This window comes from Gavia stellata, chromosome 20 (genome assembly GCF_030936135.1).
Source record: "Gavia stellata isolate bGavSte3 chromosome 20, bGavSte3.hap2, whole genome shotgun sequence".
NCBI classification, from domain to species: Eukaryota; Metazoa; Chordata; class Aves; order Gaviiformes; family Gaviidae; genus Gavia; species Gavia stellata.
In genome coordinates this window covers 11,232,639-11,259,707 of record NC_082613.1, presented here as the reverse complement: position 1 = coordinate 11,259,707, position 27,069 = coordinate 11,232,639, and the positions used below count along the sequence as shown (strand labels likewise).

Below are 27,069 nucleotides of genomic sequence, written 5' to 3'. Positions count from 1 at the left end.
AACTTAGCAAATATCAAACGTGGGAAGGGATTTATCTGACGCATCTATATGATCATGTGAACTCCTTCCTCAAGGAGAAACAGTCTCTCTGCTGGAGACACAGGAGGAAGGAACTGTTTTCCCTTCTTTAAAAAAATACAACAACATAAGCAACTGTAACATGCTAAATGCTTCCTGGCACAAGTGCAAAAATGCAACATCTAAAATGTCAGCTGGTACGCTGGGAGGATTTACATGATTTAAAAGATTTATGAGAAAAAACTATTTCACTAGCTTCATAGCATCTTGGAAAGCAGCAGCACCAGCGTGGGGGACAATGGAAAAAGAGGGGAAAAGAAATCTCCAGCTAAAAGAAATGACCATGGCCAGTATGATCCTGTATTGTTCTTTTTAGTATGAGAAAAAATTGGGTCAGGCACTCATCTGATTTTAAGCTGTCTGGAAAGATGAACGAATGGAGCCTGCCATGACTCTGGGATATGCTCCTTTTCTCACATTACATACTGACTCACGTAAGTCCTGTGGCTCACCTAAAGCCACACAACTCGTCACTGCTTGAGGCAGGATTAAATCCAGAAATTCCTGACTTTTCCTCCCACTGCTGTTTCACTAGAAGCTGTTCTGCTGCAGTGATCGCTGATACAAGAAGGCTGGCCAGCTGGATTTCAGTCCAGGCTCTCATGGGAGAGATGGGGTCACAGAGACAGGGGAAATAAATCCTGGCTTAATAAAAAAAAACATATCGGGCAAGAAAAAATTGTGAAAACATTTGAAACAGTAAACTCAGCAACATTTGTAAGGGTGCTTGGACAGTGCTCAAGTAGAACATTGGCGTGCTTTGTGGCTACCCACTCTTGAAGTGGCTACTTAAAAGCGGGACCTTGATGCCCTGTACAGCCTGAGGTGCTCTAGCATCAAAAACGAGACTAGATCAGCATTGCCGGGTGGAGCAGGGGCTGATGCCGGGCTCTGCACTAACACTTTCGCCCACGGGGGATGGGGGAAGGTGCCAAGCTCCAGCAATGCCTCTGGCTGCAGGGCTCCTTCCTGCGGGGACAGTTACTACCAGCTCAGTCAGAGCAGGGCTAAGGCTGCTCCAACAGTGCCAGTGCCTTCTGGGTCAGATCCTGCTCCCAAAGGGCCCTGTCTGAGCACCCCGTGCTGTTCGCAGGACACCACGTTCACCTCTCACAAAAGGTCACGCTTCACTCCCTCCTCCTTTTTACCAGCCATCTGTTGCTAGTCCCTTCTCTTCATTCACAGATGTCACTGCAGATCTTTTGTACAAAATATTCCCTCCAGTATAGCTCTCTTTGTGGTTTTTTTTTGTTTTGTTTTGTTTTTTTTTTAAATAAGCTTTTATTAAATTTTATTTAAATACTTTTCAATATGTTTAAGTTTCACTAATGCTTCCATAAATAATGAGATGAAACAGCTTGGTAATATATTCCAGGGTATTGAATAAAGGTGAACATTTCTCTCCATCTGTTTTACCAATAACCGAAACTATCGCAGTTTCCAGACCAGAGCACATGATCTGAAGTGAACTGGAGTCAGTGAAAAGGTCTCTGGTGACATATAAGGACTTAGAGGAGATTGAACAAAGGTGTCCTATAAAATAAATTTCTAGCCAAACAAAACTGGAAAGGCACAAAGATTACAATTCTTCTATCATAACAGCAGTGACTCATCCAGCTGCATAGTCACTTGGGGTGAAAAAGAAAACAGTTACTCAATCTCTCAGGGATTTAGACACAGAAGAATATATTATGCAAGTTTTAGCAGCGTTACTAATGGCCTTGAAGCGCACAACTCTACTATGACTCTCACTCAGCTTGGCAGATCACAAATAAGATGACTCACGTATCCATGACACGATAGGAAAATAGAGTCTAAGAAGTGCAGAGGCAGGTGCTAATGCAGTCACAGAGCACGCAGTCAAGGGAAGATGAGAATTATAATATCGTGGGCAAAGGACTGCGGAGAAAAGTAGCTTGCGTATTTGAAGACTCGAGAGTGTGGACTAGGTTGATTTTTCTTGATCTCAAATTGCAGGGTCTTGTGAGCGTAAAGCCAGCCCGTGCACAGAGAAGAACCGCACTGCCGGCCCCGGGCACTTGCGCTTCCCTGGGAATGGCAGCAGGCAGCACACGTTGGCCTTTGCACGTTAGTGGTGAGTGAGTCCCTACATCTACAGCACGCGGTTAGATTAGACCCCAGTGAAAGCCATCTGGGAGCTCCATAAACTTAACAATATTTATACTTGGGAGAACTTTCTACCCTGCTGGAACATCATGATTTTGTAGAAACTATTAACTCTGACCATTTAAAGACTAATTAAACCCACTGGTGGTTTCAGCCATAGCAGTATTTGGCCTATTATCTAATGACTAACTTCCTCACGGATGGAGGACTTTGACAGCTGTTCTCAAAGCACGGATTAAGATCTGGATTGTGGAACAGAGCTTAACCCAAAGCCTGAACTAAACAGCTGGAAAAGCAGTTGTCGCTAAAGAAAATTCTGTAGTTCTTTATGCTCTGGAGATCCAATCAAAGCACAGTTCTAAATACTGTTTAAAGCCAAACACTTTACAGAAGTGTTTATAGTATTATTATAGTATATAATAATTAGGGGGGTTATAGTAGAAAGATGATGCCAATACCTCAAAGTTTATGCAGGCCAGAGCACAGTAAGATGTTTAAACCTGTATACGGGTCAAGGCAACACTACTGTAGAAACACAGACTACATATGATTTTTTAATTTTTGCAGTTGGATTGACCCAGCCATTCCAATTCGCTGTTCCCTTCACTTGACTGAAAGATTCTGGATGGTCAAAGGATTATTCAATTATAACCTGTCTATGGGATCTATTACCTGCAAAAATACAGCCTGTGCAGAGCAGGGACCCTTGCATACTCCGGGGAACATCAGGAAAAGTTCCGGATTTTTGTTATCACAACAGGGAGACCCTTGAGATTAACAAGAATAGCACTAACGCACAAGCTTGAGTTACATTTTTTATGAGCTCAGTTGCACAAAGAACTGCGGAGAACGACTTACTATATCTGACACATTTCCTTTAAAAATTACCTAATTTCAAGGTTTTTATTCTAGGCATTTTAACTAACATACAGATACGTATGGGATGTAATGTATAGATAAAGAAGGGATGCACCATTTCGTTCTGCTGTCAGAACTGATTAACATACCACAGCAGGGTATTTTTATACAAACTAGGATAACCTCCCGCCATATCCTGTCTCGTTCCCATAGCTGACAGTCACTAAGCTGACTTCATCCTTATCTCCTGTTAAACACGTGTGGTTTGAGGTGATGTTATGCAGAATCAGAGGGGGTTTATGTTGGGAAGTAAAATGAGCACTTGGAAATCTCTTGTTACGTGGACAGTGGAAGGAAAAAGCTTTTTATCTGTATACTTGTCTTTCCCTAGCATAATCCAGTGGAGGATCCCACAGTACTTAACAGAACTATTAGTCTCATAAATTTCCTGTGAAGAAAACATCTCAGACTCAGGATTTAGCTGAGTTTCATCACTATATTAGTAATATACCTGTGAAATTATTTACCCAGGATTACTGAGAAGGGAACACAGAATTTTGGATTCTGCCTTTACTCTGCATACATTCATGTGAACAAACAGTGAAGTAGCAGGGATGTAGCAAAAGCCTTCTTACAGATCCAGCTGGTGCACCCGAAAGGCTAATAAAAATGTTAATAATAAACTAAAGGCTCTTATATTATCTGAAGGAAGTACAGTTTCAATGATTTATGGTGTGATCTTCTTCTGAAAGAAGCCTGTGTATCTTCATGAATGAGGCTGATTACAAGAGAGATGATAATGTTAACATAATGTTCATATATTCTAAGTGTTAACGCTGCTGTGGAAAATAAGTGGCTGGTTTACTGGATGCTTTTTGTCATTTCTTGGCAATTTCAGATGGCAATAAAGCTGTCATTCTGATTATTTGTCCCTTTCTGTGATGGAAGCAGCTTTTTCAGAAATGGACTGTGTGAAGGAAAGATGGGTCTGACACAGTGGGAAGTGATGTGCAATAGCTGGAATCGCTATAGCCAGAATATATCCTGTAACTCAAACTGGTCAGTTCTGACCCTGCCCTCTGATATTTTGCAACACTAATGCCAATTCAATAGCTCCAAACTGCTTTCCTAAACTTCTGTGTAAACTCTTGTGACCTTCTTGCTGTTGGTATATCCTCACAGCCTCCCTCCCATCCATTTCATTTGCTCCCAGACTTTAATGACAAGGAGTGTAGTCACTTGGCTATCCCTAACTCCTCCAAACTGCAAGTCATTTAGTACGCCGGTAATCCAAAACCAGAGAGGCCCCTGCGCTCGGGGCAGCAGCAGAACAATGTCTCTTTTCACATGGTTCCTCTACCTCTTCTTCCATTTTACAGGAGTACATCTCTAGCTTTTACAGCCGTGCGCATTCAAAATACGGACTGAGCCTAGAGTGAACGGATGCAGAAGCGTCTCCTTGAGGAACCCCACCTCTGAAAGGCTCCTGAGTTTTCCCACTTCCACGCAGAGCCCCGTTATAATACTATAGACGCCAAAACTCACAGACACCATTCCGTGCTCAGCAAAGCATGCGGGAAAAAAGGGGCAGCAACGTGACGTGAGTTCTGTGGCACGATCCTATCACGATGGGACAAGAATGGGAATGAACCACGGGTTTCCTGCCCAGTCACACCGCTCCGAGAGGCTGAGCAGGCCCCCGGGCCTCAGGCAGGGCAGGTGACCGCCGTGTCCCCAGCCCCTCGGCCGGCACCGGCACCCCCGCGATCCCCACAGGGCTGTGCGTGGAGTGGCGGGAGCCGCCCGCCCGCTTCCTGAGGCGGCCCGCTTGTCACAGTCCCTCCGGTGAGGTCAGTGCTTCAGCGGTGACGCAGGTGTAACTCATACGGCCTCAACGCAACCTTCGCACGGACGGACGTGACGCTTGTCACCGCGCCCGGTAACGCCTTGTCCCCTCTGGAACCCGGGGGGGGGCAGTTGTACCCATGCAGACGGGGCACAGGCCCGGGGCGCCTGGCAGGCTCTGAGCGCTCAGGGGCAGGGAAAGGCAATGCGTTCGGACCCAAATCCCGCGTGTGCCGGGGGCGGCCCGCTGACAGCCGCTGCGGCAGGCCCGGCCCGCCCCGCCGCCATGCCGGCTGCACGCCCGCGGCGCCCGCGCTGCTGCCATGGCAACCGTCGAGGGCCGAGGCACCGCCGAGCGCCCCCAGCGGTCTCAGGGAGAGGGAGGTATTGAATGGCTGCAGGGTCTGCCGATCAGCCTCATTCACTGGCTGGGCTGCCGGAGGAGCCGCCCACTCTCCAATCCTTTCGACCAATCAGCGTCCCTTTTCCTTACGACCGCCTCGCGTCGGAGAAGGCGGAAGAAGTGTTCATAAACAACGACTCTCCCTCCCGTGCCCTTCGCCGTCTCTGCCTATCCTCCTGCTCGCGTGCCGTTCCGTCCCGCCTTCTCATTGGCGGGCAGCCGCCCCCGAGCGCGCCAGCATGGCGGGAGCAGCCAATGAGCGGCGGCGGCGCTGGACGGCGGCCGCCTAACGCCGCGGGGTAGGGGCGGAAGTAGGAAGTGGCCGGAGGGGTCTCGGCGGCGGCGCCATGGGGGCGGCGCTGGGGGTCTGCTCGCTGGCCAGCTGGGTGAGTGGCGACGCGGCGGCGGGGGCCGCCACACCAACCCCCCCCCGGGGAGCGGGCCCGACCCGCAGCGGTGCCTCCGCCGGGGGCCTGGCTGGAGCGGGCGAGCCCGGGGCCGGTGTCCCCGCTGGGTCCCCTCCCGCGGCCTGTGGGCAGAAGCCTGGTCCCGCCAGCTCCTGGAGCCGGGGGCGGCTTCAGCCCCCCGGGCAGAGCGGGCGCCAGGCTGCAGCTACCCTGCTGCTTCCTGGCCTGGCCGGGAGGCGGGTCTCTAACAGACGGGGCCTGCCCGTGCGAGGCGGCGTCGGTGGCTGCGGAGCTGCGGCACGCTGCTGGCCGCTGCCGGGCGGCGGACGCCCAGGAACTGCGCCCGGGCGGATAAGCCAGATTGCCTACGGGTGTTGTCACACACGGTGTCAGTCAGAAATGCCGATTAAACGGTTTATCTGTGTGGTCCGGCAGGGAGTGGGGTGTCTCTAAATGGAGTTTGGGTTCCCCTCGCGGTGTCGTTGCAGACCCCGGTGTCAGCTCGGAGCGGAATGCCCTTACTATTTCTGTCTCTGTCCTTCAGATTCCCTGTCTGTGCAGCGGGGCCTCGTGTTTACTGTGCCGATGCTGTCCCAACAGCAAGAACTCAACAGTGACACGTCTTATCTATGCCTCCCTGCTCCTCCTCAGTACTGTTCTCGCCTGCATCATGCTGGCACCAGGGATGGAAGAGCAGCTGAAAAAGGTATGGAGGGGAAAACCTCTTTCTAACTGTTTGCAAAACCATTACTTGTGCCAGTGACTTGTTTCTCTTTACTTGGAATGGATTACGTGAGAGACACAAACACCCAAGTGTGTCTTGTACCCCAAGTTAAGAGACTGTGTGTACTGAACAGCTTCTAGCTGAAATAGCAAATTCAGTGAATGTACATTTTTAAGTACATGCCTGGTCTCTGAAACCTGACCAGACCTGGAGATTGCCAGTCATTATCAGAGGCCTGCTGCTTTGGTATCTTAATCTTCCTGGATGCTTTTAGTGATGATATGGCAAAAGAAAGATGATAATAAGGTCTGTGCAGGCCAGCTGAGCACAAGGTCTTTTGTTATCATATCTCCCAGAAGAGCGCCGACTGAAAGCCTTAGCTGTTAAGAGTGCTTAAAGAATGTAATTGCAAATGCAGATGTAAATTCACAACTAAATGTGTCTTTACTCAGATACCTGGATTTTGTGATGAGGGGCTTCATACTCGGATACCGCATATGGATGGCTTTGTCAGCTGCGATGTGTTTGTTGGATACAGAGCTGTCTATCGAATCAGCTTTGCCATGGCAATGTTCTTTTTTCTGCTCTCTCTGCTCATGATAGCAGTGAAAACAAGTAATGATCCAAGAGCCTCGGTACACAATGGGTATGTGTGTGAGCCAGCTGTCTGCTTTTCCAACTTGTTCGTCTCTCAAGTTTCTTTGCTGAACACAGTGGCAAATTGTTTATGCATACATTGATGGCCTTGAGTTTCTTTTTGAACTGAATACAGACTAATGCTTTAGTCTCCTAAAAAGCTTTCTATTTATGTAACACATTCAATGTACTGATAATGCTCTGAGGTTGGCTAATCAAAAGGGCAGTACTCTGGGCACCCCTCTGTTTCCACAGAGATGCTAGATTTCCACTAGTTTCTATTACCATCCTTGCGCTGACTCTGGCGCTCATTGGGTCACTCACTCGGCCAGTCTCAGTAAGCCAGCAGAAACTATTTTCCAATTTCTGATTCACTGATTTAACTGGGTTAGTTCTGGGCTAGATGACTGAATTATCATAGTCATTTAATTTTAAAGGGACCTTTGGAGATCATCTGATCCAGCCCCTGGTTAGAGCAGGACCAACATGGAGCAGGTTATTTGGGGTCTTGTCTAGTTGAGTTTTGAACGTCTCAAAGGATGGGGATGCTTTGACCTCTCTGGGCAACCTGTGCAATTTTTTGCAATATCTAATTGTAGTTTCTCTTTTTGCAACTTGCATATGTTGCCGCTTGTCCTTCTGCTGTGCACCTGCAAGAACAGTTTTGTCATTGTTACACCTTTTAGGCAGTTGAAACAGCAATTAGATGTCTATTTTTCCTTCTCCAAGCTGAACAATGTGAAGTTAGCCTTTCTCCCTGCAAGGACGAGCTGCTGACTCTCATTTTGTTTGCTGGAGCAGGAGCTCCTCTTTCAGCACAGCTTTCTAGCCGGCCGGTCCCCAGTCTGTCCTGTTGCATGGGGTTTTCTGTCCCAGGTACAATGCTCCGTATTTGCTTTTGTTGAACTTTGAGGTTTCTGTCAGTCCATGTCTCCAATGTATTGACCGTTGCTTCACCCTCTCCCCCTGATTTGGTGAACATCTTTATCTGTAATCCTACTGAATACAACTTTTTTTTAATTTGTTAGACACTCATCTGTGTACAGGAAGCTGCCTGTAGATAGTGTAAAACATGACTATTGTGTGCAGATAAGACCAATATTTTCAACTCGTGTCTTCTTTTAAAGGTTCTGGTTCTTCAAAATAGCTACCATTGTGGCTATCATGGTTGGAGCGTTTTACATTCCTGAAGGGCCTTTCACAAGAGGTACAGTTAATATGTCAGCGTGGAATTCTGTTTAATAAACTCAAACCTTTTCAAGACTTACCAGAATATAGTTGTGATAGTGACAGTTACCTTGTAGAAGACACAGATTCTGTCCTACTTCATTAGAGTATCTTGATTCATCCAGTATTTTGGTGACCAACTGAAGTTATGGCAATAAGCAATCACTTTCCAAGTGCAGAAGTGTTGTGTATGAATAATTTGGTACTTCATGACACGATCACTACTGGGCTGAGTCTCCTGACACTCTTTAGAGGCAGCTCAGAACACTGACAAGTGCTAAATACTTCCCTAGAGTCTCTGAAAAATCTGTGCAAGAAACCCTTACTGTCTGGCCACATCACAGGAACTTGAAAGGGTTGTTGATCCTCGAAGAAATGTGGCCGGATGGTACTTACATATGCAAGCATGTCTTGTGTTAGGTCTTGCGTTCATTCAGAAAACATGTTGGGCTAAATGTTCCCATGCTCAGCTTGACTGGCATAGGCTGCACCCTTGAATAGCTGGGACTTCTTGCATGCTCCTGCAGGATGGAGGCCAAAGTGATGAACAGCATCTGCATTTCTAAATACAGTTTTAGATTTTTTCATTACTTGTCTGCAGTATAATTAGGAGCTTCTTATTTTATTTTTAAACTGGGGTAGCATGCAAATGATGAACGCTAACCCTGTTTTTCTTGCTCCCTTTTCTAGCTTGGTTTGTTATTGGTATTTGTGGAGCTGCCTTCTTCATTCTTATCCAGTTGGTGCTTCTTGTGGACTTTGCTCACTCCTGGAATGAGAGCTGGGTTGAGAGAATGGAGGAGGGAAATTCTAAATGCTGGTATGCAGGTAGGAATCATAACCTGTAAAGGATTTGTTTCTGCTGGCCAGTACTCCTCAGAATATCACTTACTAGGTAGCAAACATATCCTAGAATTGCACTCCACAGTCTAGAGTCACTACTGTAAACATTTGGAATTAATAGCTGCAGTGTTGCTTTCCTCTCATTAAATGGAACATATTCTAGGCTTGTGATTAGCAGATCTGACAGTCATAATAAACAACACTTGGCTAGTTTGCAGTGCAAGCACAGAGCTAGTAGCCTGGAACTCTGCAACTCTAACTTTGCTTTGCCACCTCCCCTACTGAGGTCCTCAGGAAGTCAGTTATGTCGATGACAGTGCCTGCAGTGCAACACCAAGCATGCCTTGGCACATGCTCCCGAGCTGACCACTAAATTACAAAGTGCTAATTGTTGTGGTTCTTTACTCATAGCTACGAATGCTGCAACAGTGTTTTGTACCTTCTTAGAAAGAACATAGCAGAATGGAAATGAAAATAGGTGGCCTCTAGTGTAGAAGGGGAAATTCAGGGCTTGTAAAATAGCCCATTAAAAGTGTGCAAAAAGCACTCTCATTTTGACATTATGGCTTGACGTCAGTTAAACCAATTAAACTGCTGCCGAAAGGTAGGTCTTACTCCCCTGATGGCAGCACTGGCTTTCCTCTGAGCTCCACTACTTAGTGAGCCAAAGCAGAAATTTAGCCATACCTAATAAAAATGCATTCTGCTGATCTAGTTTTCCGAACCAGACTTCGAAGTGAGCAAGAGAGGCTGTCTTATTACAGTGGTAGCTGGTCATTGAATCACCTTAGATGTACTGTTAAACTACATGCGTACTGTAACAGTTAAATTTTTTTCCCTCCAGCTCTGCTGTCCTGTACAAGCCTGTTCTACGCCTTGTCGCTGGTTTTTATTGTGCTTTTCTATGTTTTCTACACAAAGCCTGATGACTGCACTGAGAACAAGTTCTTCATAAGCATTAATATGATCCTGTGCATTGTTGTCTCCGTTGTTTCTATCCTTCCAAAAGTTCAGGTATTTTTTTTTTTTTGCTGTTTTGTTCTGACATACAAAGCAGGGAAGTAAGAAAGATGTACCAATTCAGTCAGACATAAGAACTTTAAAATTTGGCAACCATAGCTATGCTAGCTAGAAATATATTAAAAAAAAATCTTGCTGTGAAACCAATGCACTATGTAGTGACATATTTCCTGAATATAGGCTTTTTTTTGGCTAACACTGTTTTGGACTTTGTTTCCATGTGGGGGGCTGCTGGCATGGTTTTAGAGGTGAAGGTTCTGGCAGAACAGAGAAACCTGGTAGGGAAAAGCAAGATCAGCTGGGAATGTATTGGCTTAATACTGTGGCTTTGAAATTATGGGTAAGCATGTTTAATATGAGAGGAAGCTTGCATGTTACTTGATTCTGAACTGGTATTGCTTAAAGAAATAACATGCTAGATTCATACTTACAAAACTGTTAAGCAAGTTGGGATTAACTCAGTAAGAACCCCTAACTGAATCTTGGGTACAGATAAACTAGATTTGCATTTCCTTATTCCTTCCATGTTTGAGATGCTTACTGCATAAATTGTATTACTCTAAGGAGTTTCTTCCAGTCTTTTAAACATAGAACAAATCCCAATGCATTTCTAAAAAATAAAGTTTTTCATGCTAATAATTTTTGAATCTGTGCAGTAGGGTAAAACTATGCAACTACAGGTAAAACTTGCCCTTTTGATCTTGGCTTGCTATTCTGTCTTTGAACAGGAACATCAGCCCCGCTCTGGGCTCCTCCAGTCCTCTGTTATCACGCTCTACACCATGTATCTCACTTGGTCAGCCATGTCCAATGAGCCTGGTAAGCAGCAGACTGTCTTGAGTAATGTATTTTGAAAGCAGAAGCTGTTGATGGGGCTTGTAGTTACTACAGATCACTGTATGGGCATTGCTGATCTGTCTAGATAAAATCTAGTGAGGCAGTAAAGCTGACTTTACTGAAACCATCAAATTGCCTCTTTCCAGAACTAAACTGGGGTATTTTAGATTACTGTTCTACACCTATATAGAAGGTTTTTCATACTATTTTTTTTTTAATAATTATGCCATCTGAATAACCGGGAATATCCAATTAATTGGATTTTCTTACAAGGCTGAAGAGGAACAAAACTCTCCCCATCCCAGGTTCCAGTAACACAGAGCCATGCGTGCTTCAGCTTTTGCAAAATTGTTAAACTGAGGATTAGCTAGGAGACAATGGTTCTCACAAGTATTATGGGGAATACTGTGTAGCCATACTTTTTAATGCAATGCTGGACCTTTAGTGGAATGCTTAATGATCTGCAGATGGCAGAATTGCTCTCAGTCTCTTGGTGCTGTGCTCTGTGTAGATGTGGCACTTTGGGACATGGTTTAGTGGGCATGGTGGTGTTGGGGTGATGGTTGGACTTCATGATCTTAAAGATCTTTTCTAGCCTTAATGATTCTGTGTGTGTGATTTGTGAGGGGAAAGGAAACAGTGTCAGGGCACTCTGATTTTATTTATTTATCTATTACACCCTTGCCTAGCTCACAGGAAGGAAAAATATTCCATGCTGTTTCTGCCTCTGGGGAATCGAAAAGATCAGCAGTTAAAGGGAATGAAGAATTGCAAGCTTATCTGTCATCTTTTCTTAGGTAAATGCTGGCAAAGCTCATCTCTCTTTAATCTGCCTTGAAATCCCTTTCAGAACGAAGCTGTAACCCAAGTTTGCTGAACATCATTACCCAGATAGCTACTCCCACAGTTGTTCCAGCAAATACCACTGTTGTACCTGCTACTCCAGCTCCGCCCAAGTCCCTACAGTGGTGGGATGCTCAGAGTGTTGTTGGATTGGTTATCTTTGTCCTTTGCCTCTTGTATTCCAGGTAGGATCTGCACTGCTATCAAATGATAAACAATTGATTTGTCTTTTTTTTGTTTGAATCTGGGTCTGGTGAAAAATGTACCTGCATTTATTCATATCCAGCTGCAGTCTCAGGCCCAAGCCTAAATATGGGTAATAAAACTGCATTCTGTTTTGTGGATGAGGATAGGCTTTATTAGTCCAATTCAGGTGACAGAACAAAATGTGTTACAAGACCTGGACAAGGAACACTGTTTAATTAGGTTAACAAAAGCTCAGACGAAAACAGATCTCTGAGGAGCTTCCTTGTGTTACCAGATGGATTTAAAAATGTTATTTGCTAGTCCCAGACATTCACTGTGGTCTGTCACTTGCTTTATTAGCAAACATAGCTAACTGAAAAGGGAGTTTTTAACTGTGTCTATCTTTGGGTTACACTGCAGCATTCGCTCTTCAAGTAACAGCCAGGTGAACAAGCTGACGCTGTCTGGGAGTGACAGTACCTTTCTGGAGGAGACTGTGGGAACAGGCAGTGGGGCTGCAGAGGAAGGAGAAGTGCGCCGTGTCATGGATAATGAGAAGGATGGTGTTCAGTACAACTACACCTTCTTTCACTTCATGCTCTTTCTTGCCTCTCTTTACATCATGATGACACTCACAAACTGGTACAGGTAAGAGCAAGACAAAGTGATGGGTTGTATGTGCCAGCCAGTGTTTCTAGGTGGATAGGGGACTCCTACCCTATGGGCTACTCCTGCCAAGCTGGTTAAGGTGCTGGCCCTCTGCCAGTTGCGCTAGAGTTGTGCCTTCTCAATTTTGTGTTGCTGAATTAAAGTGTAAAAAGGCAAAATCAGCAGCTGTAGTCCTAGTGGACTGCTTTAGCTGCAAGGGCAGAAAGTGTGGTTACTGTCCTTCCAATAGGCAAGTAGCAGGAAGGATACATATGAAATTGGCTTGAGGTGGCCTCCTCAGAGGTTTGTCAGAGGCCAGCCTATTACTACTGGCTCTTCACCCTGGGAAGATGTGCAGGGACAGCCATACATCCCCCTGAAATGGAGACAGGATTTCCTAGATCTGTTGGGAGCACTTGGACATATCCTCTGCTGGTGCAGGTTAGAACTGCTTTCCCCAGGACTGCTGTATTGTATAAATTAGCAAATATGGTTACAGAGGAGGATCCATCAGGAATCTATTGCATAGCTCACAGAGATTTCCTCGGAGTAGCACATCAACATATGCAACCAGGAAATGACTGGTTTAGTTGTCTCACCATACTCCTCCCACAAAGGCCCTTGCATTGGAGCATCCCAAATCATTGTTCTAACTTCAGATTCATATGAGAGATAGCAAGGAATAAGGGAAAGTGCATTCTATATCTATTAATTGACTTCTTTACTTTTTAGCCCTGATGCAGATTTTAAAACAATGACAAGTAAGTGGCCAGCCGTGTGGGTGAAGATATCCTCCAGCTGGGTTTGTCTCCTCCTCTATCTTTGGACCCTAGTGGCTCCTATTGTCCTTACTAATAGGGACTTCAGTTAAATTGCTGCACCTGTCTGAGCTTACAAAAGTGGGGAACTTCTTGCTGAAAGCCAAAATGTTCATGTATTGCTTTAGTTATACTATCTATGTTACTGTTTCTTACGTTAATATGAACATACAGGTGGATAGAAAGTTATGTATTGTGTAATGCTTGATGCAGGATCAAAATTACTATCACTTATCTTTCTATTTTAACCTTCAGTCATGGTTATCTTATTACTGCATTTTTAAAATTCACTACAGCTGTGCTGTCAAAGCACAAAAGAAAATATCTGTTCTGTCCAATAGCCACAACCTTTCTACTAAAGAGAAGTAACACTTAGCTAAAATGAGAAGTAATATATTTTAAAGAACAATTATATTCAGCACTATGCACGAGTTCCTGGAAGTGTAAGCCATGCTGCTTGATTTCTACATTCCACTGCAAAAATTTATTTAAAGCAAAAGTTTATTTAAATTATACTTACCTTCCTGTGTTGTGGCAAAACCCCCTTATTCTTTACCAACAGAACTCTGAGGTTGAAAAACTGGTTAACTCTAATTCCTTTTAAGAACAAACGTGCCCTTTTTAAGAGGCAACTTCTATAGTAACTTTTTTAGTGTGTTTGCCAAATACTGAATGGTGGTAAGTGTATGACTAGCTTAAATGCTTTATGATTATGCTGGAAAAATAAAGCCTCTAATTTCACTTGTCTAATATGCTACAAAATAATGTACATGAAATGATTATTACTGGCACTATAGCATTTGCACTGTAAACTCATTTGAATAAAGTGGACTAACTACTGAAACTGTCTCAGCTCTGTTGAGAAGTGTTAAGCAGCAGCAGTTACTCTCCAATGCAAAATACTACATATTGTGATTAAAATGCTAATTAGCTGCTTCAGTGTCTAGTTAGACACGACTGGATGTTGTTTTCTCCATGCAGCAAATAATAGTAAATACTTCTTTTGAAACAAACAGCATCTTCCATGTGATTCTCTGAATGTCAAATCCTATTCCTTGAAGTTCCTCAGGTATGGTTGTTCAAGCAAAATTCAGTTCTGCAGTAAAGCAACACCTTTTTCTAACACAACACTGTGGCAATTATACTTAGTTGCAACTGTGTGTTTAGGATGGAACTAAATTTACATCACTATTACTGACTTTTACTGTAAAATGCCGCAAGATGACACAAGGCAAACATATTTAAAATATCAAATTAGCAGCTGTTACAATGTGTTTAATCACCCAGTCATGCATCATAAAATTACACATTTTGACCACTCCATTTTATAAAATGCAATATAAAAATAAATTTTGTCAAAATAAGAGGTACGCTTAACCACCCCACACCTCTAGGCACACATACAACAGAAGGCAAAATTACTAGTTTGAATAACACTATGATTAACTCATGCCAAAATGAGATTTAACAAAAAAAATACTTCACCCAGTTCCTGAAAATACCTCAGGGTTTGTAACACCCATTTGCAAGAGTATAAATTCAAGTACTTATATACAGTATGCAGCTACCTTTTGTCCCACTTAGTGCCAAAAGCCATGGCTGACCATTGCAGTTCAAGTATCTTCCCTTATGTGTTGGATTTGGCAGGGATGGCTTATGTACTGGGCAAGGCATAGAACCTCTGGAAACAAAGTTATTTCACATGGAAAAAAGAACAGATCAGTTCTGGTGCTGTGAAAAAACAAACAACAAAAACCAAACAACCCTGTAAGCTTTTCCTATCTATTCTCTTAACTTGCAGATAAAGAGACTCTATAGCTAAAACAAGTGTTTATTTTCTAAATGTTGACATGGGAAATTTTGGGAACAAACAGATTTCTTTGCTAGTAAGTGCTAAAGCTCAAAGAGCATTCTCAGCTCAGTAGTCAGATGCATGTAAGTCAGAGCTGTGCTTTCAATAAGACAAGCCAAGCACTGGTTACAAACCTAGAAAGGGTTAGAAATACAGCTCAATGAAGTTGCAACTCTGTCTGAGTTTTAAAGCCAAAAAAGAGCAAAATAGAAGAAACAGTTAGATGTTTGACAAAGGTAAGCCTGGCTTAGTTCAAGCATCCTGGCATCAACTGCCCAGCAGCCAGCTTTAAGAAAAAAGTTCTGAAGGCATAACAGGCTATTTTCAGCATTGATAATATAACCTTATCTATTATGTTTAAATCATATGCTTTATTCTTAGTTTCTCTGTAAACAGAGGAGAAAAGGGAAGAGAGAGATGGATCTAGTTTGCTTACTATTTAAGGCATGCAAGAGAATACAAATGCCTGAAAAACAGTTTGGTTTCTGTAGAGGTTCCTCAGCCTTCTGCTGAACATCACTAGATTTTTTTTTTTTTGGAAGGACACTAAATTGAATTTTGAATATTTGACCTCCCCATCTAGTAGTTACATAAAGGGATCAAAGTAGCTCTTCTTACAGGTTAACTGTCAAAATACCACCACTTCAAACCCTGCAGCACAATTAAGGAAAGAGTATCAAATACCAGTCATGCCTTCATCTTTAGGAAAAATGGTCCACCCTACTTTTTTTTTTTTTCCAATTGTACATTGTGGCTAGAATTAAGAGGCACTAAAACAACATAAACATCAGTTTCTAGGTTTGGCAGTTAAACAGCACATGGGCAGCCACTTACCTTTCTAAGTCCTGGTGCTGTGTGCTACTGTCTTGCTAGGTGGCATAAAGAATTGAATTAATCTCTGCAAAACACGCAGCACATTCTGGTCAGAAGTGAGAAGAAGGTGGCTAGCAGTACTCATTTGCCTTATTTTAAGTAGCTGAATATGGTTATGGTTTGGGGTTTTTTTCCTGTACTAAAGCTAATAGCTGTCAAAGAAGAGTAAGAATCGACTTATAAAAGGCAGGAAAAATCAGATGCTTTCATCTAAAACAGTTCAAGTGATGGGTTCCCTGCTCCCACAGATTCTGAACTGCCATCCAGAAAAAAGCTTCATGATTTACCCCTTTACAAAACCCAGTCTTCTTTTCTAATGTCGGATGACAGGTATGGCATTTGCTACCCCCTAGTTCCAGGATGAGGTCTGCCGCCAGATCAGCAAGTCATTACAGTGGTAGAGGAGTCTCTTTTTGGCAGTGCGGTCATGCTGTAGGGGGACTTGGAGGAAGACAGACATTCAAAACAGAGTTTGGCACTTTGAAAAATGGATGTCTGAAATCCTCAAGATGCTTTAGTTTTCTGTTTACAGAAACATAACTGGTACCTGTATCACAATTGGCACTAAAAGATTCCATCCAGAGAAAGTGCTCTACAGTTAAAAGTCTCCGATGAGAAGGGATGTTCTTTTTTACCAAAGAGTGAAATATTTCACCTTGAAGTAACAGGGTGTGCTTTCCTGGTCCTAGTGAGGTTTCCCATCTCCACACTATTAGAGTGCAGAAAAACATGTGCAAAGAGTGTGCTGAAAGTTAAGTTCAATTCAAGAACATTAAACAGATTGAACCTGGGGAGTGGGAACAGCTTATTTAGACACAGGTATCTTACCCTGATTTGACATCGGAGTCTTAGTTCTGTCTCTAGACAAAGACCTAAAAGCACAGGCATACAAGCTACGGATAAATATTACAGAGATGATTAAAGTCTAACTTCATACAAGAACATGACAACCAAAGACAAAAGAGGTCAACAAAGTTGAAAACAAAGTTGTAACATTTCACAAAAGAGCAGACAAGCACAGTGAACAAAATGCTACAATACCAGGAAATTTAAAAATGTGCTTTCAAATAGCCTGTCTGCATTTGGTTTCACAGACTTAAACTCAAATTCTGCCCAAAGTAACAAGCTAAAGAAGCACCTTGCTGTCTTACATGAAGTATTGCCTTCTATACATCATATGCCAACTGCTACAAAGCCTCCTTACACATTCCACATAGGAGTTACTTACCCAATTCCTCATCACAACCATCTGAAGAAAACAACTGATAATGTGGGAAGGTGGCTGACATAGCTTTTTCTTATTTGGTCCTGAACCTCATTATGTGAAGCTGTATCTAATCAAAAGCCTCAGTACTTGATCTGAAAAACTTCCTGTTTTCTGAAAATGAAGATTGCATCTGTTTATAATGAGCCTTGGTATAGATATTGTAGTAGTTAATCCACCAGTTATAGTTCTTCCTACTGTGAGGAAGTTTCAGAGATGATGTCCATACTGATATTCATGGATAAGAACGTTTTGCTCTGTATTAATTTGAGACAATATTTATCGAGATATTCCAGAAATGCCAACTCACAATCTAAACCAAGCAATAGAGGACAGGCCAAGCTAGACTTTTATGTTTTTAAGCAATCTTCACTGACAGAACTACATTTTGCAGGGTTCAAAAGCAATTTTCTTGCCTTGAATTACTGGTGTTTTCAGAAGGGGAAGGGAACAGATGGTCACAAAGCTAGTAAATCATCATCATCATCACTTTCCGCCTGGGCGGGGAGGGGATAAGAAACTATCAAGCTTATCATCCTGCAGTGTATTTTTTTCTTTATCATTAGAAAGAACAGGCCAGTTTGCATCATTCACACAGAGGCTGATGAGCCTCAAGTATTGTACATAACTTGTGCTCTTTGCCTTTATCCTCCTCGAACTCTGCCCTGCCCCCATTGTGCCCTCTTCAGCTTCCTTTGGTTCTACAGTGTAAAGTGCCTCAGCAGTCTGTTCCTAAACTGCAGGTTTAGGAGTAAGGCAGAGTTCACAACATCACCTAGCAGAACAGATCTTAACTGTGCTGGAAAACCCTTCACTGCTTTGTTAATAACAGTAATAAAGCTGAGGTTTCATGCCTCGCAGAGAATCATCACACTGCTTTTCATCAGCATCCCCACTCACTAGCATGTCATGGGGAGAGCTGTCACATGGGAGAACCAGCTGTGAGAAATCATGCAGAAAGTCCTCTTCAGAGGCTAGCAGCAGCTCATTCCATGCAGAGATGTCCAGCTTCCCTGAAGTACCACCATACTCTTCAGGAAGGATCACTGGAGGAATGTTTTGATGAAGGGAATTCAGATCACAGCCATGAAGAAAAAACTGAAGAAGAAAGCAAAATATGGCTTTAATAGTGCATATCAAAAACCTTGCAGCAAGTTACTGAACCAGTTAGCTAACAAGCTTATTTTGAGTTAAAGAGCAAATTTTAGAAGTGATGCCTTTATGGGCACATGGCAGCATACAACATTGGGCAGGTGCAGTCAGACACATTAGTGAGAGAAGCCTTGAGATGACACAAGTCTAGTGCAACTTAAATCCCAGCAAGAGAGACTGGACATTTGGTAGTCTGTGCTGGGGTTCCAAATTCAACTCATCCCGAAGTTCATTCATGGGATTGGAAGTACTTATCCTTGTGGAAAAAAGCATCATCCTTTGCAACTACATCCAGTCCTATGGCAAGAATACTAGTGCCATGCAGGACACTTGCATAAGGGAAAAGAGGAGCAAGGAAAGGGCAACACAGATTTCCTGTGACACCACCTCATAAACAAAGTGTTACTTTCCAAGATATTCCAACCCCAGTGACGGAATGTCCTGAATACACAGTATAAGTACTAAAGAGCTGTACTAATATTATGCCAATATTAAATTCCTCAAAGCTTTTCTCTCATGAAGAATTTTCTCAACAGGCATATTTTTAAAAATTAAAGCAGAAAGGACCAGTTAGATCAAGTAAATGGCACAAACATTTCTCCAGCCGTGAGGTTTTTCAACAATTTTTTCTTTCCTTGGCCACTGCAAGTACTTACAAACATTAACATTAATGTTAAAATGACACAAATCCTTACCCGGTTTGCTATCTTTTCCTTCAGAAAAGGCTTGATGATTGCAAAAATGCCTTTGAATATACGAGGCTCATTTATTATGTTAACAGCTTTTATTCGAATAGGGAATCCATCCTGAAGGGTAAAGAAGATTTTTATAATGCAGTTTAAAAACACGTGTCATCTTCCTCTTTTTAAAAATCTCCTGAGACTGACTGCCAGCACAACCCACTGGCTCCCAAACTTTCATCCGGGGTACCAACATAAACCAATATGGCAACAGAAATGCACCTTGTAACAGGGAATAGTCTTAGGAGGGGATCTGTGAGCATAAAAATAAAGTCAAGAGACAAGAAAACCTTGCATCAAGAAATACATTGTTGTCAGTAAATCTTCATTTCTTACGTTGTTCTTCGTCTCCCCTGACAAAGACACTTAGGTAATCACTGTCCTTCAGGTATTCCCAACCCTGATAAGGATGCAGTTACAAAGTGATAACCCTAGCTTCTGAGGAATGGACCATGCTCAGAGACAGAGCAGGCTGGTTCTAATGGTGTGTCCACCCACAGGATTTGGTGCCCAAGATACTCTAAAATGTATTTTTATATAAGGAAGAAATCTAATATCACTATTTTTCTGCCATTCCAACTATTCTGTCATGCTAACTGCAAAAGACAAACAGTCTCTGCGGCCAACAGAACACACAGTGTCTCCTATACAAGACAGTTTAAAACAACAGTTAGTTACGGGATTTCTGCTGGAGAAGTTAATCTGCAGAAACATTTTTCCAAGGCAAAAGCTCATGATCAGCAATTAAGGTCTCATGTGCCACAGTGAAGTTTCTTTCCCTTATAACCAGCTCTACATACACAAAGCAAACAGTCAATGCTTGGAGTGAAAAGCAGATAACGTGCACTGCAGGAGTATTTTTCTCCTTATAAAGGTCAGTGAATTAGCTCATCTTTATAAAGGATGCAGCTCAGCAAGATTGATGCAACATGTTTATATACCACCCATACCTTTACGTCCTTCACCAAGTTCAGCTTCTGTTTTGTGAAGAGCTTCCACTAATAACAGCAGGACACCCATCACCTTATTTGTGCAAATTAAATATGGGCTCACACAGTTAAATGGTTAGTTAAATTACTAGTCTCATCTCCATAAACTCCCCTGATTCCCCCTATCCTTCCTTATGCCCCCACAGATACAACAAAGAATATAACCAACTCAGGCCAGAATAAAAGTAATGAGGGAGTAAACCCATTCAAGAGAAGTTTTCCTCATCTCACTCCTCAAGATAGTACGGTAGACCATCAAGTAAAATCATCAGACTTTCCTGCCACTTCAGCCAGGTTACTCCTCACTCCTTTCACCTTCCTATTTTGTACAACTCCACTTGTGCTTACACCCTTGCTCTAACTTGCTCTCCATCATTTTCCTTCCAAACATCTAGTCGGAGATCCTTTTTATTACTGTCTTGTTTGCTGTCCCCTACTCTGAAGAAGCTTCTCTTCCTTCAGGGAGTGGATGGAAATCCTCCTCAAATCACACCCATTCAGAAGTCCTCTCTGCAAAGTTTTTGCAGCAGTACTTGAACTTGAACTTGTCCAGTGGTCAGCTCCATCTCACCTGACAGGAACCATTTAAATAGCGAGCCATTCCTCAGCATTCAGGCAAAACAATGCCTTCTCTCTAAATGTAATTCACTGCTCTCTCTCTTATCACTAGCTAGCAGAATTATTTTTTTCTGTTCCAACTCAAAGTTTGCATTTCTAATGCAAATTTGGCTTTAGGGATGCAAAAGTCAAAAAAAGGGCAAGTGAGGTAAGTTGGCAAGGGTGTGAGAAACTGGTTGGGCAGAGACATGTTTTAACTCTGCTAGTAAAAGCCATGATGCTTAAGTTTCTCGTGACATAGTCAAGAACTCTAGACACAGAAGCAATCATTTACAATGCACAAGCTTATTTTCCCACCAGTTCAGGTCTTACCTGAAGAATTCCAATCACTTTTTTGGCTACAAAAGGACCAAAATGAGACGCCTTAGATAAGCTGACTCCTTTGTAGTCTGCCAGGATTACAATTCCATTCACCTGGGTCTCTTCGGACTGAATGAGTTTTTCTAACGTTAAGTATATGGCACGAATGTTCTCAGTAATCGGATAATTACTGGGTGTCCATCTGTCTGAGGTTACAAGACATGGATGGTAAGTCGGAGAGTAAATATAAGCTAACAATACACATTCCAAAAACTGATTTTCTATTTTCCTGGACTCCTAAAAGTTAGTCTTTAATAGCCACAGTCCTAGTTCAGAGCAGCCTTTCTTAAGCGAGAGATAAATGGCAACTCATGTTTACTTCAGGGAGCAAAGACAATGGTTTTAAGAACCCCGTTCTCCACCCAGCACAGCTTATTAGAAGCAGTTTCAGCTCAGAAAGAAAGCAGGTAAATGGAAAAGAGGAGAATGAATGAAGACAAATTTACAGCAAGCCTGGCAGCACCAAAAGCACACGGAAGGCTCCAATTGTTTACATGGGAGTCAAAGCCATAGGCTCCTCTCTCCACTTATTGTCAAAACAAATTACAAGCTTCTAACAGTAGGCCAGCAGCCCTATTTCAATTTGAGTTACTACACATTAATTTTTCTTGAATCACCTAGTATTTCATCAACCCATCTCACTGCATTTTCATTTTGACATAACTGCAGTTATTGCTGACACAGGAAGAGGAACTGCTATAACGTTGGCTAACGACAAACGTGTCCCTTCACAAGTTAGCTTTTCAAATTTCAAAGAGAACCCACGTAGTCTGCGCCAGTAAGCAGCGTTCACAGGAGAGCAGGAAACAGATTTTTGGCCCAGACACATCTTGAAGATGAAGAACAAAGACATTCATGCATTTCAGTACCTGGACGGATGCAGACGACGTGGCGTCCCTCTGGGTCCAGACGAGGCAGCACAGTGACAAAACCAGACTCTAGGACAGGCTTTATTGCAGACGGCTTCAAGTTGTTGAAGACCTCAGGCCAGCTCCTCCTACAGGTATGGTAGTTCACCAGAAGCTGAAGTGCTCGATCATAATCGAACTTCCTGGCTCTGAGAAATCTTAGCAAAAAAGCATCGTCCAGGCAGGTCCCCAGGGAGGGATAGTCTTTGCACACCATATCTCGGAGCGCCTGCACGTCACGGAGCCTCCATTCAGGTTTTTCTTGAAGCTCTTCCCGGGCTTTGGTAATGAGATCAGGAGACAGCGAGCAAACATACTTTGGCCGATCTGGCAAGAACTCGCTGTCCGATGGAGACTCCACTGATGGACTTGTCCTGGTGCAGTCACTGTCTCCTGACATAATGTGGCAGGAATCTGTCAAAAACCAACCACTACACATGACAAACAATCCCACGGACTAACAAGCACATTTACTGTTTACATACTTATTACATCCTGTATCCCTCCATTTCCCTGCTGATGAGACTGCCCTTGCAAGAACTGGCACTACAGCCAGAAGCACAGTTCAGATATTTTAATTCTCTTCCTAGGATTAGAAAGTGCAGGTTTCTCCAATCTCTTTATCCTGCATAGTGGGTAGAAAACAACCTTGGATGAAACCCAACCAAATTAAAAAAATAGTAATTAAAAATATAAAATTACACAGATTCATTGCAAAATACAGAATTTAATTTGCCTTATCATTTATTTCCTATGTCCAGTTGAAAACCAAAGCAAAGTAAACACATTCCAGCTAGGCAGGATTCTTACATTCAGTCAAATTACATGCTCTTCTGAGAAACTCTCCTAGCTGGGCCCAGACAGCCAGGAGTTTTCATTAACTTCTCTGGCAAATACGTGCATCAATCAGCATGTCTGCCCATGTGAACGTTTTGAGCAATTCAGGAGGAGTGGCATTCAGGAATATAAGAAATGGCTGCAGTTCACACACTGGATGAGCAGGTGAGAAAATTACAGCTTCTTATGCCAGTGCCTCATGGATATTAAGGTGGGCTTAATCTAGTTTTCAGTGTGCTGCCAATATTGCTGAACTAGGAACCGAATTTCCCAATCCAGTAGCAAGTGGATAGAGATGAGTGAAAAGTTACAAAATTATGAGCCTGGCGTACTTCCTGTAGCTTGACCTGGGACTGGAAGGGAAAAAGATGCCATTTTTTCCTGAGCTACTCCTATTCAGAGCCTCTCACAGCACACTATACCACTCTTGGGTGTCACACAGGAATCGCCTGTCAGAATAATACCTGTGCCATGTAACCAGCTTCCTCCTGCAGTAACAGACACCTGAATTGCTTACTTCTACCACACCTTCCCCAGGCTACTCGGGGAAGGTCCCGGGATGCCGGGATCACTCACAGGGACGTGCTTCACCTCGTTACAGCCCGGGCTGTGCAGGACCCAAATCCCCGGCCCCTGCCCTGACGGTCTGAGCAGCCTGCCTGCGGGCAGCGCTGGAGCCCCGCGCCCTGCCCGTGCTCCGGGCACCGAGCTGGGCACAGGGGCGAGGAGGTCCCCTCAGCTCCAGCATTACCCACACACACCCCACACCGCCCCTCAGCTCCAGCACCCACCGCCCCACGACCCCCAGCACCATCACACAGCCCTCCGCAGCACCCTCGGCCCCACGCCTCGACCTCGACCTCGACCTCGGCCTCGGCCTCGGCCCCAGCCCCGGCCCCGGCCCCGTACCGGAGCGCTCCCGCGCAGCAGCGCCGTCTCCAGGCAGCGGCGCTCCGGAACTACAGTGGCCGCCCGGAAATGACGAACCCGCCGCGCATGCGCGGTGGCGCCCGGGGCTGTTAGGGGCCCTGCGGTACGGGAGTGCGGTACGGGAGTGCGGTTCGGTCCGGCGGCAGTGGCTCCCGCCGGCTCCCCGCCCCTGTAAGCGTCTTCCCCGCTGGGCAGCGCCGGGTGTGGTTCGGCCTTGGGCTGAAAATGCGGGTTTTCCCCCCGTCTCTGGTATCTGTGCAGTACAGCGTGAGGGGACCCCGGGACTGCTTCGTGGGGGGCACTTCTGCCCTTTAATTCCACCTCATCCTCTTCCATAACGACGTTTCATTACCTCCAGCCGTGAGCTACAAAAGCACAATTATATTTTTATATATACTTATATTAAGGCCCCCTGGAGCTGACCTTCGAGACCAGCAGTGCTCGGGCGGTGAGCTGCCGTGTCCTCAGGGCCTTGCCCTGCCCGAGCTGGGCCTTCCTCCCCCATCGGTGGCCCAGCCGGTGTCTCTGAGACAGCAGCGGCCTGCGAGGCTGCGAACAGAGGGGAACGGCGGCCGGGAAGGGGGCCACAGCACTATCTGCGGGCCACGGAGCCTCTCCCTGCCAGCCAAAGCTCCCCAGCGAGCCGAAAGCCGGAGCAGTTGGAGAATTAGCTGGTCAGAGCTAGGGGAGCCGCAAAGCAGGGCCCAGGGGAGCGCAGCTGTTTCCTGCAGTGGGATGGGAGCAGGGCCCAAGACATGTGCTGGCTGTAGCATGAATTTAAATGCCAATAGAGGGACTAAATGCTAATAAAGAGAGAACTATTTTGCTTTGCTTGGTTTGTTTTTTGAGAGGACAGAAAGCCATATCCCACAGGAGTTCTGATGGTAATGCCTGACTTCTCTGCATGGAATTTGTAATAAAAATAAAAAAGATGGTCATTCCCAGGCTTGCTGCATTGAAAAGGGTTCAATAGGGAGCTGTGGGGAGGGGGAGGAAATAACACATGTTCAACCCCACTGATCAATGGACACAGAGTTAGATTGCAAAATGGGCTCAGCATCTTGCAGGGGACTGTCCCCAGGCTGGAGGGACCCTGGGAGCTCGGTGGGCTCTGCTCTTTCCTCTTGGCTGTAACCCATGTTTTCAGCCAGGAGAGGGAGTCAAAGATAGTTGGACAAAGAGCTGGAACCCCGGGAGCCCGCAGTGGGAAACGAGGCCTTTCTGCAGCATCTGATATTCAGCTCTGATTTATTTCTCTTCCAAGGTATTGTCCTTCCAAAGTGGAAAATATTTCAGTGACACTGTGCCTGGCAAGAGATAAGCCAGCATGGAAACAAATTGAGTGTGCATGGGTGTTTACCTGCAGAGAGACATTTCAGAGAAGCGGAGTACATTAATTCAAGCCCACGCTGATGTTCCATTCCAGCCCTGCATTGGGTCCAGCCAGCTTAAAGCTGGGTGCAACCTGACAAGATGGTGCCCTAAGCTGGGACCAGTTTGGATCTGTGTGAATTAGACCTGTTTGTGATGTTGCTCCATCCAGTAGATGGTGGGATAAATGAGGTTAGAAGGGACCTCAGGAGGACAAGAGACCTTCCATTCATTGCTCCTGTTGCTCGTACAGCTCCTGGTCACAGAGACCTGCAGCACAGGCATGAGAGAAGCAGCCAGGTGGGACCTGGAGCCCTAAGGCAGAGGTAAGAGCCTGAAGCTGGCAGCTGCAGACACAGTTTGCAGGGAGGGAGAGGGTGTGTGCTGGGGAGATGGGTCTGTGGCTTCACAGCTGAAGGGATGAAGGAGGTTCCCAGGTGCACCCAACCCAGCTAATCGCTGAAATTAGCAGGGGGGAAGGGCTGATCTGAGAAAAGGCTTCAAAACACCAAACAGCCTGGAAATACTGGAGCTGCAAACAGGGATTTATGTTACAGGTTGCAAAATCTGGTTGGAATTTGCACCCCTCAAACAACGGGGGAAAATTTAGCAGGGAGGTGGCAGTTCCGGACCTGACTGGTTAATAGCTGCTGCAACAGGGTGTTAGGACTAAGCAGGGATGTTTGAAAGGAGTGACATATGAAGGAAGCTCTGCTTTGGGGGACAAGAAGGGTAGGAAACAAGTAAGAATCTGTAGCAGTCTCATTGAGAGGAGTATTAAAATAAGAGCAAGAGCCTTAGGCAGGTAAGAGAGAATAAGGAAGGAAAGTAGAAGTGAGAATACTGCATAGTGAAGAAGGACTGGAGGTGAAATATAATTTGGGGATTGTCCCCAAATGAAGTTTCAACTACTGTACCTCAGTTTTCCTTATGTGGGGAATGTTGAACTCAAGGAGAGCAGTGGGTGGTGAATGGAAGTGAGGGGTTCAAGCACCAAGACAAGTTGTAGGGGGAGTTTTAAATAGTAGTGGTGCATGAAATCACAGGAATGGTAGCAAGACTTTCTGTAATTTACTCTACCTGGTGTTGGCTTCCTGTGACTAGAAACCAGTAAAGGCAGAACCTGTCTATAAGGAAGTAAAAGCTAAAAACTGAAAACAAACATCCAGACACTGACAGTCCTCCCCTAGCTGGAGAGTTTTGTCCTTACCCACCGCTGCAGGAGGAAGAAGGACATACTGCACCACATGCTTGCAACCCTCCCTAGCTGAGAGGAGATGAACTGTACCACCTCTGCCACTTCATCAGCTCCAAATCTACAGTATTTGCAGGAGCTTTTGTCAGGAGTTGTGTTGCCTGACCTTGGGAGCCACACCTGGAGCCCCATGGGGAATCCAGCCCTTCTCACGTCCATCTCTTCTATCACATGTGATTCATACCTTTCTCAGCCCTGCTCCTGGGTGCTCCCATGCCCTGCCGTTGTGTTATAAATGAATGGCTGTTGGTGTTGGTTGATATTTAATGAAGTCCATGTAATACTCTTCACTCATTTACTTATCCGAACAGTCTTAATACCCAGCCTGGGAAAGTTATCTTGGCTTCTTTAGGCTTTTCCACCATTAGCAATAAACATTTTACAGTCTTGGCAAGCTGTGTCTGAAAAGAGAGCATGACT

General features: G+C 44.5%; 2 protein-coding genes across 2 annotated transcripts; one reads left to right on the top strand and one right to left on the bottom strand.

Annotated features, from left to right (window-relative positions):
* Positions 1–5,658: 5,658 nt before the first annotated feature.
* On the top strand, positions 5,659–14,452 carry SERINC3 (serine incorporator 3). The gene is made up of 10 exons (XM_059827055.1): positions 5,659–5,697; positions 6,263–6,424; positions 6,895–7,088; positions 8,206–8,285; positions 8,996–9,133; positions 9,993–10,162; positions 10,897–10,987; positions 11,856–12,033; positions 12,455–12,682; positions 13,415–14,452. The coding sequence occupies exons 1-10, from the start codon at positions 5,659–5,661 to the stop codon at positions 13,551–13,553; spliced, it is 1,419 nt and encodes a 472-aa protein (XP_059683038.1). The 3' UTR covers positions 13,554–14,452.
* Positions 14,453–17,685: 3,233 nt separating this feature from the next.
* TTPAL (alpha tocopherol transfer protein like) lies at positions 17,686–24,022 on the bottom strand. The gene is made up of 5 exons (XM_059827149.1): positions 24,003–24,022; positions 22,218–22,670; positions 21,301–21,494; positions 19,337–19,447; positions 17,686–18,587 (listed from the first exon to the last, which is right to left on the bottom strand). The coding sequence occupies exons 2-5, from the start codon at positions 22,654–22,656 to the stop codon at positions 18,312–18,314; spliced, it is 1,020 nt and encodes a 339-aa protein (XP_059683132.1). The 5' UTR covers positions 22,657–22,670; positions 24,003–24,022; the 3' UTR covers positions 17,686–18,311.
* Between the last annotated feature and the right edge of the window lie 3,047 nt (positions 24,023–27,069).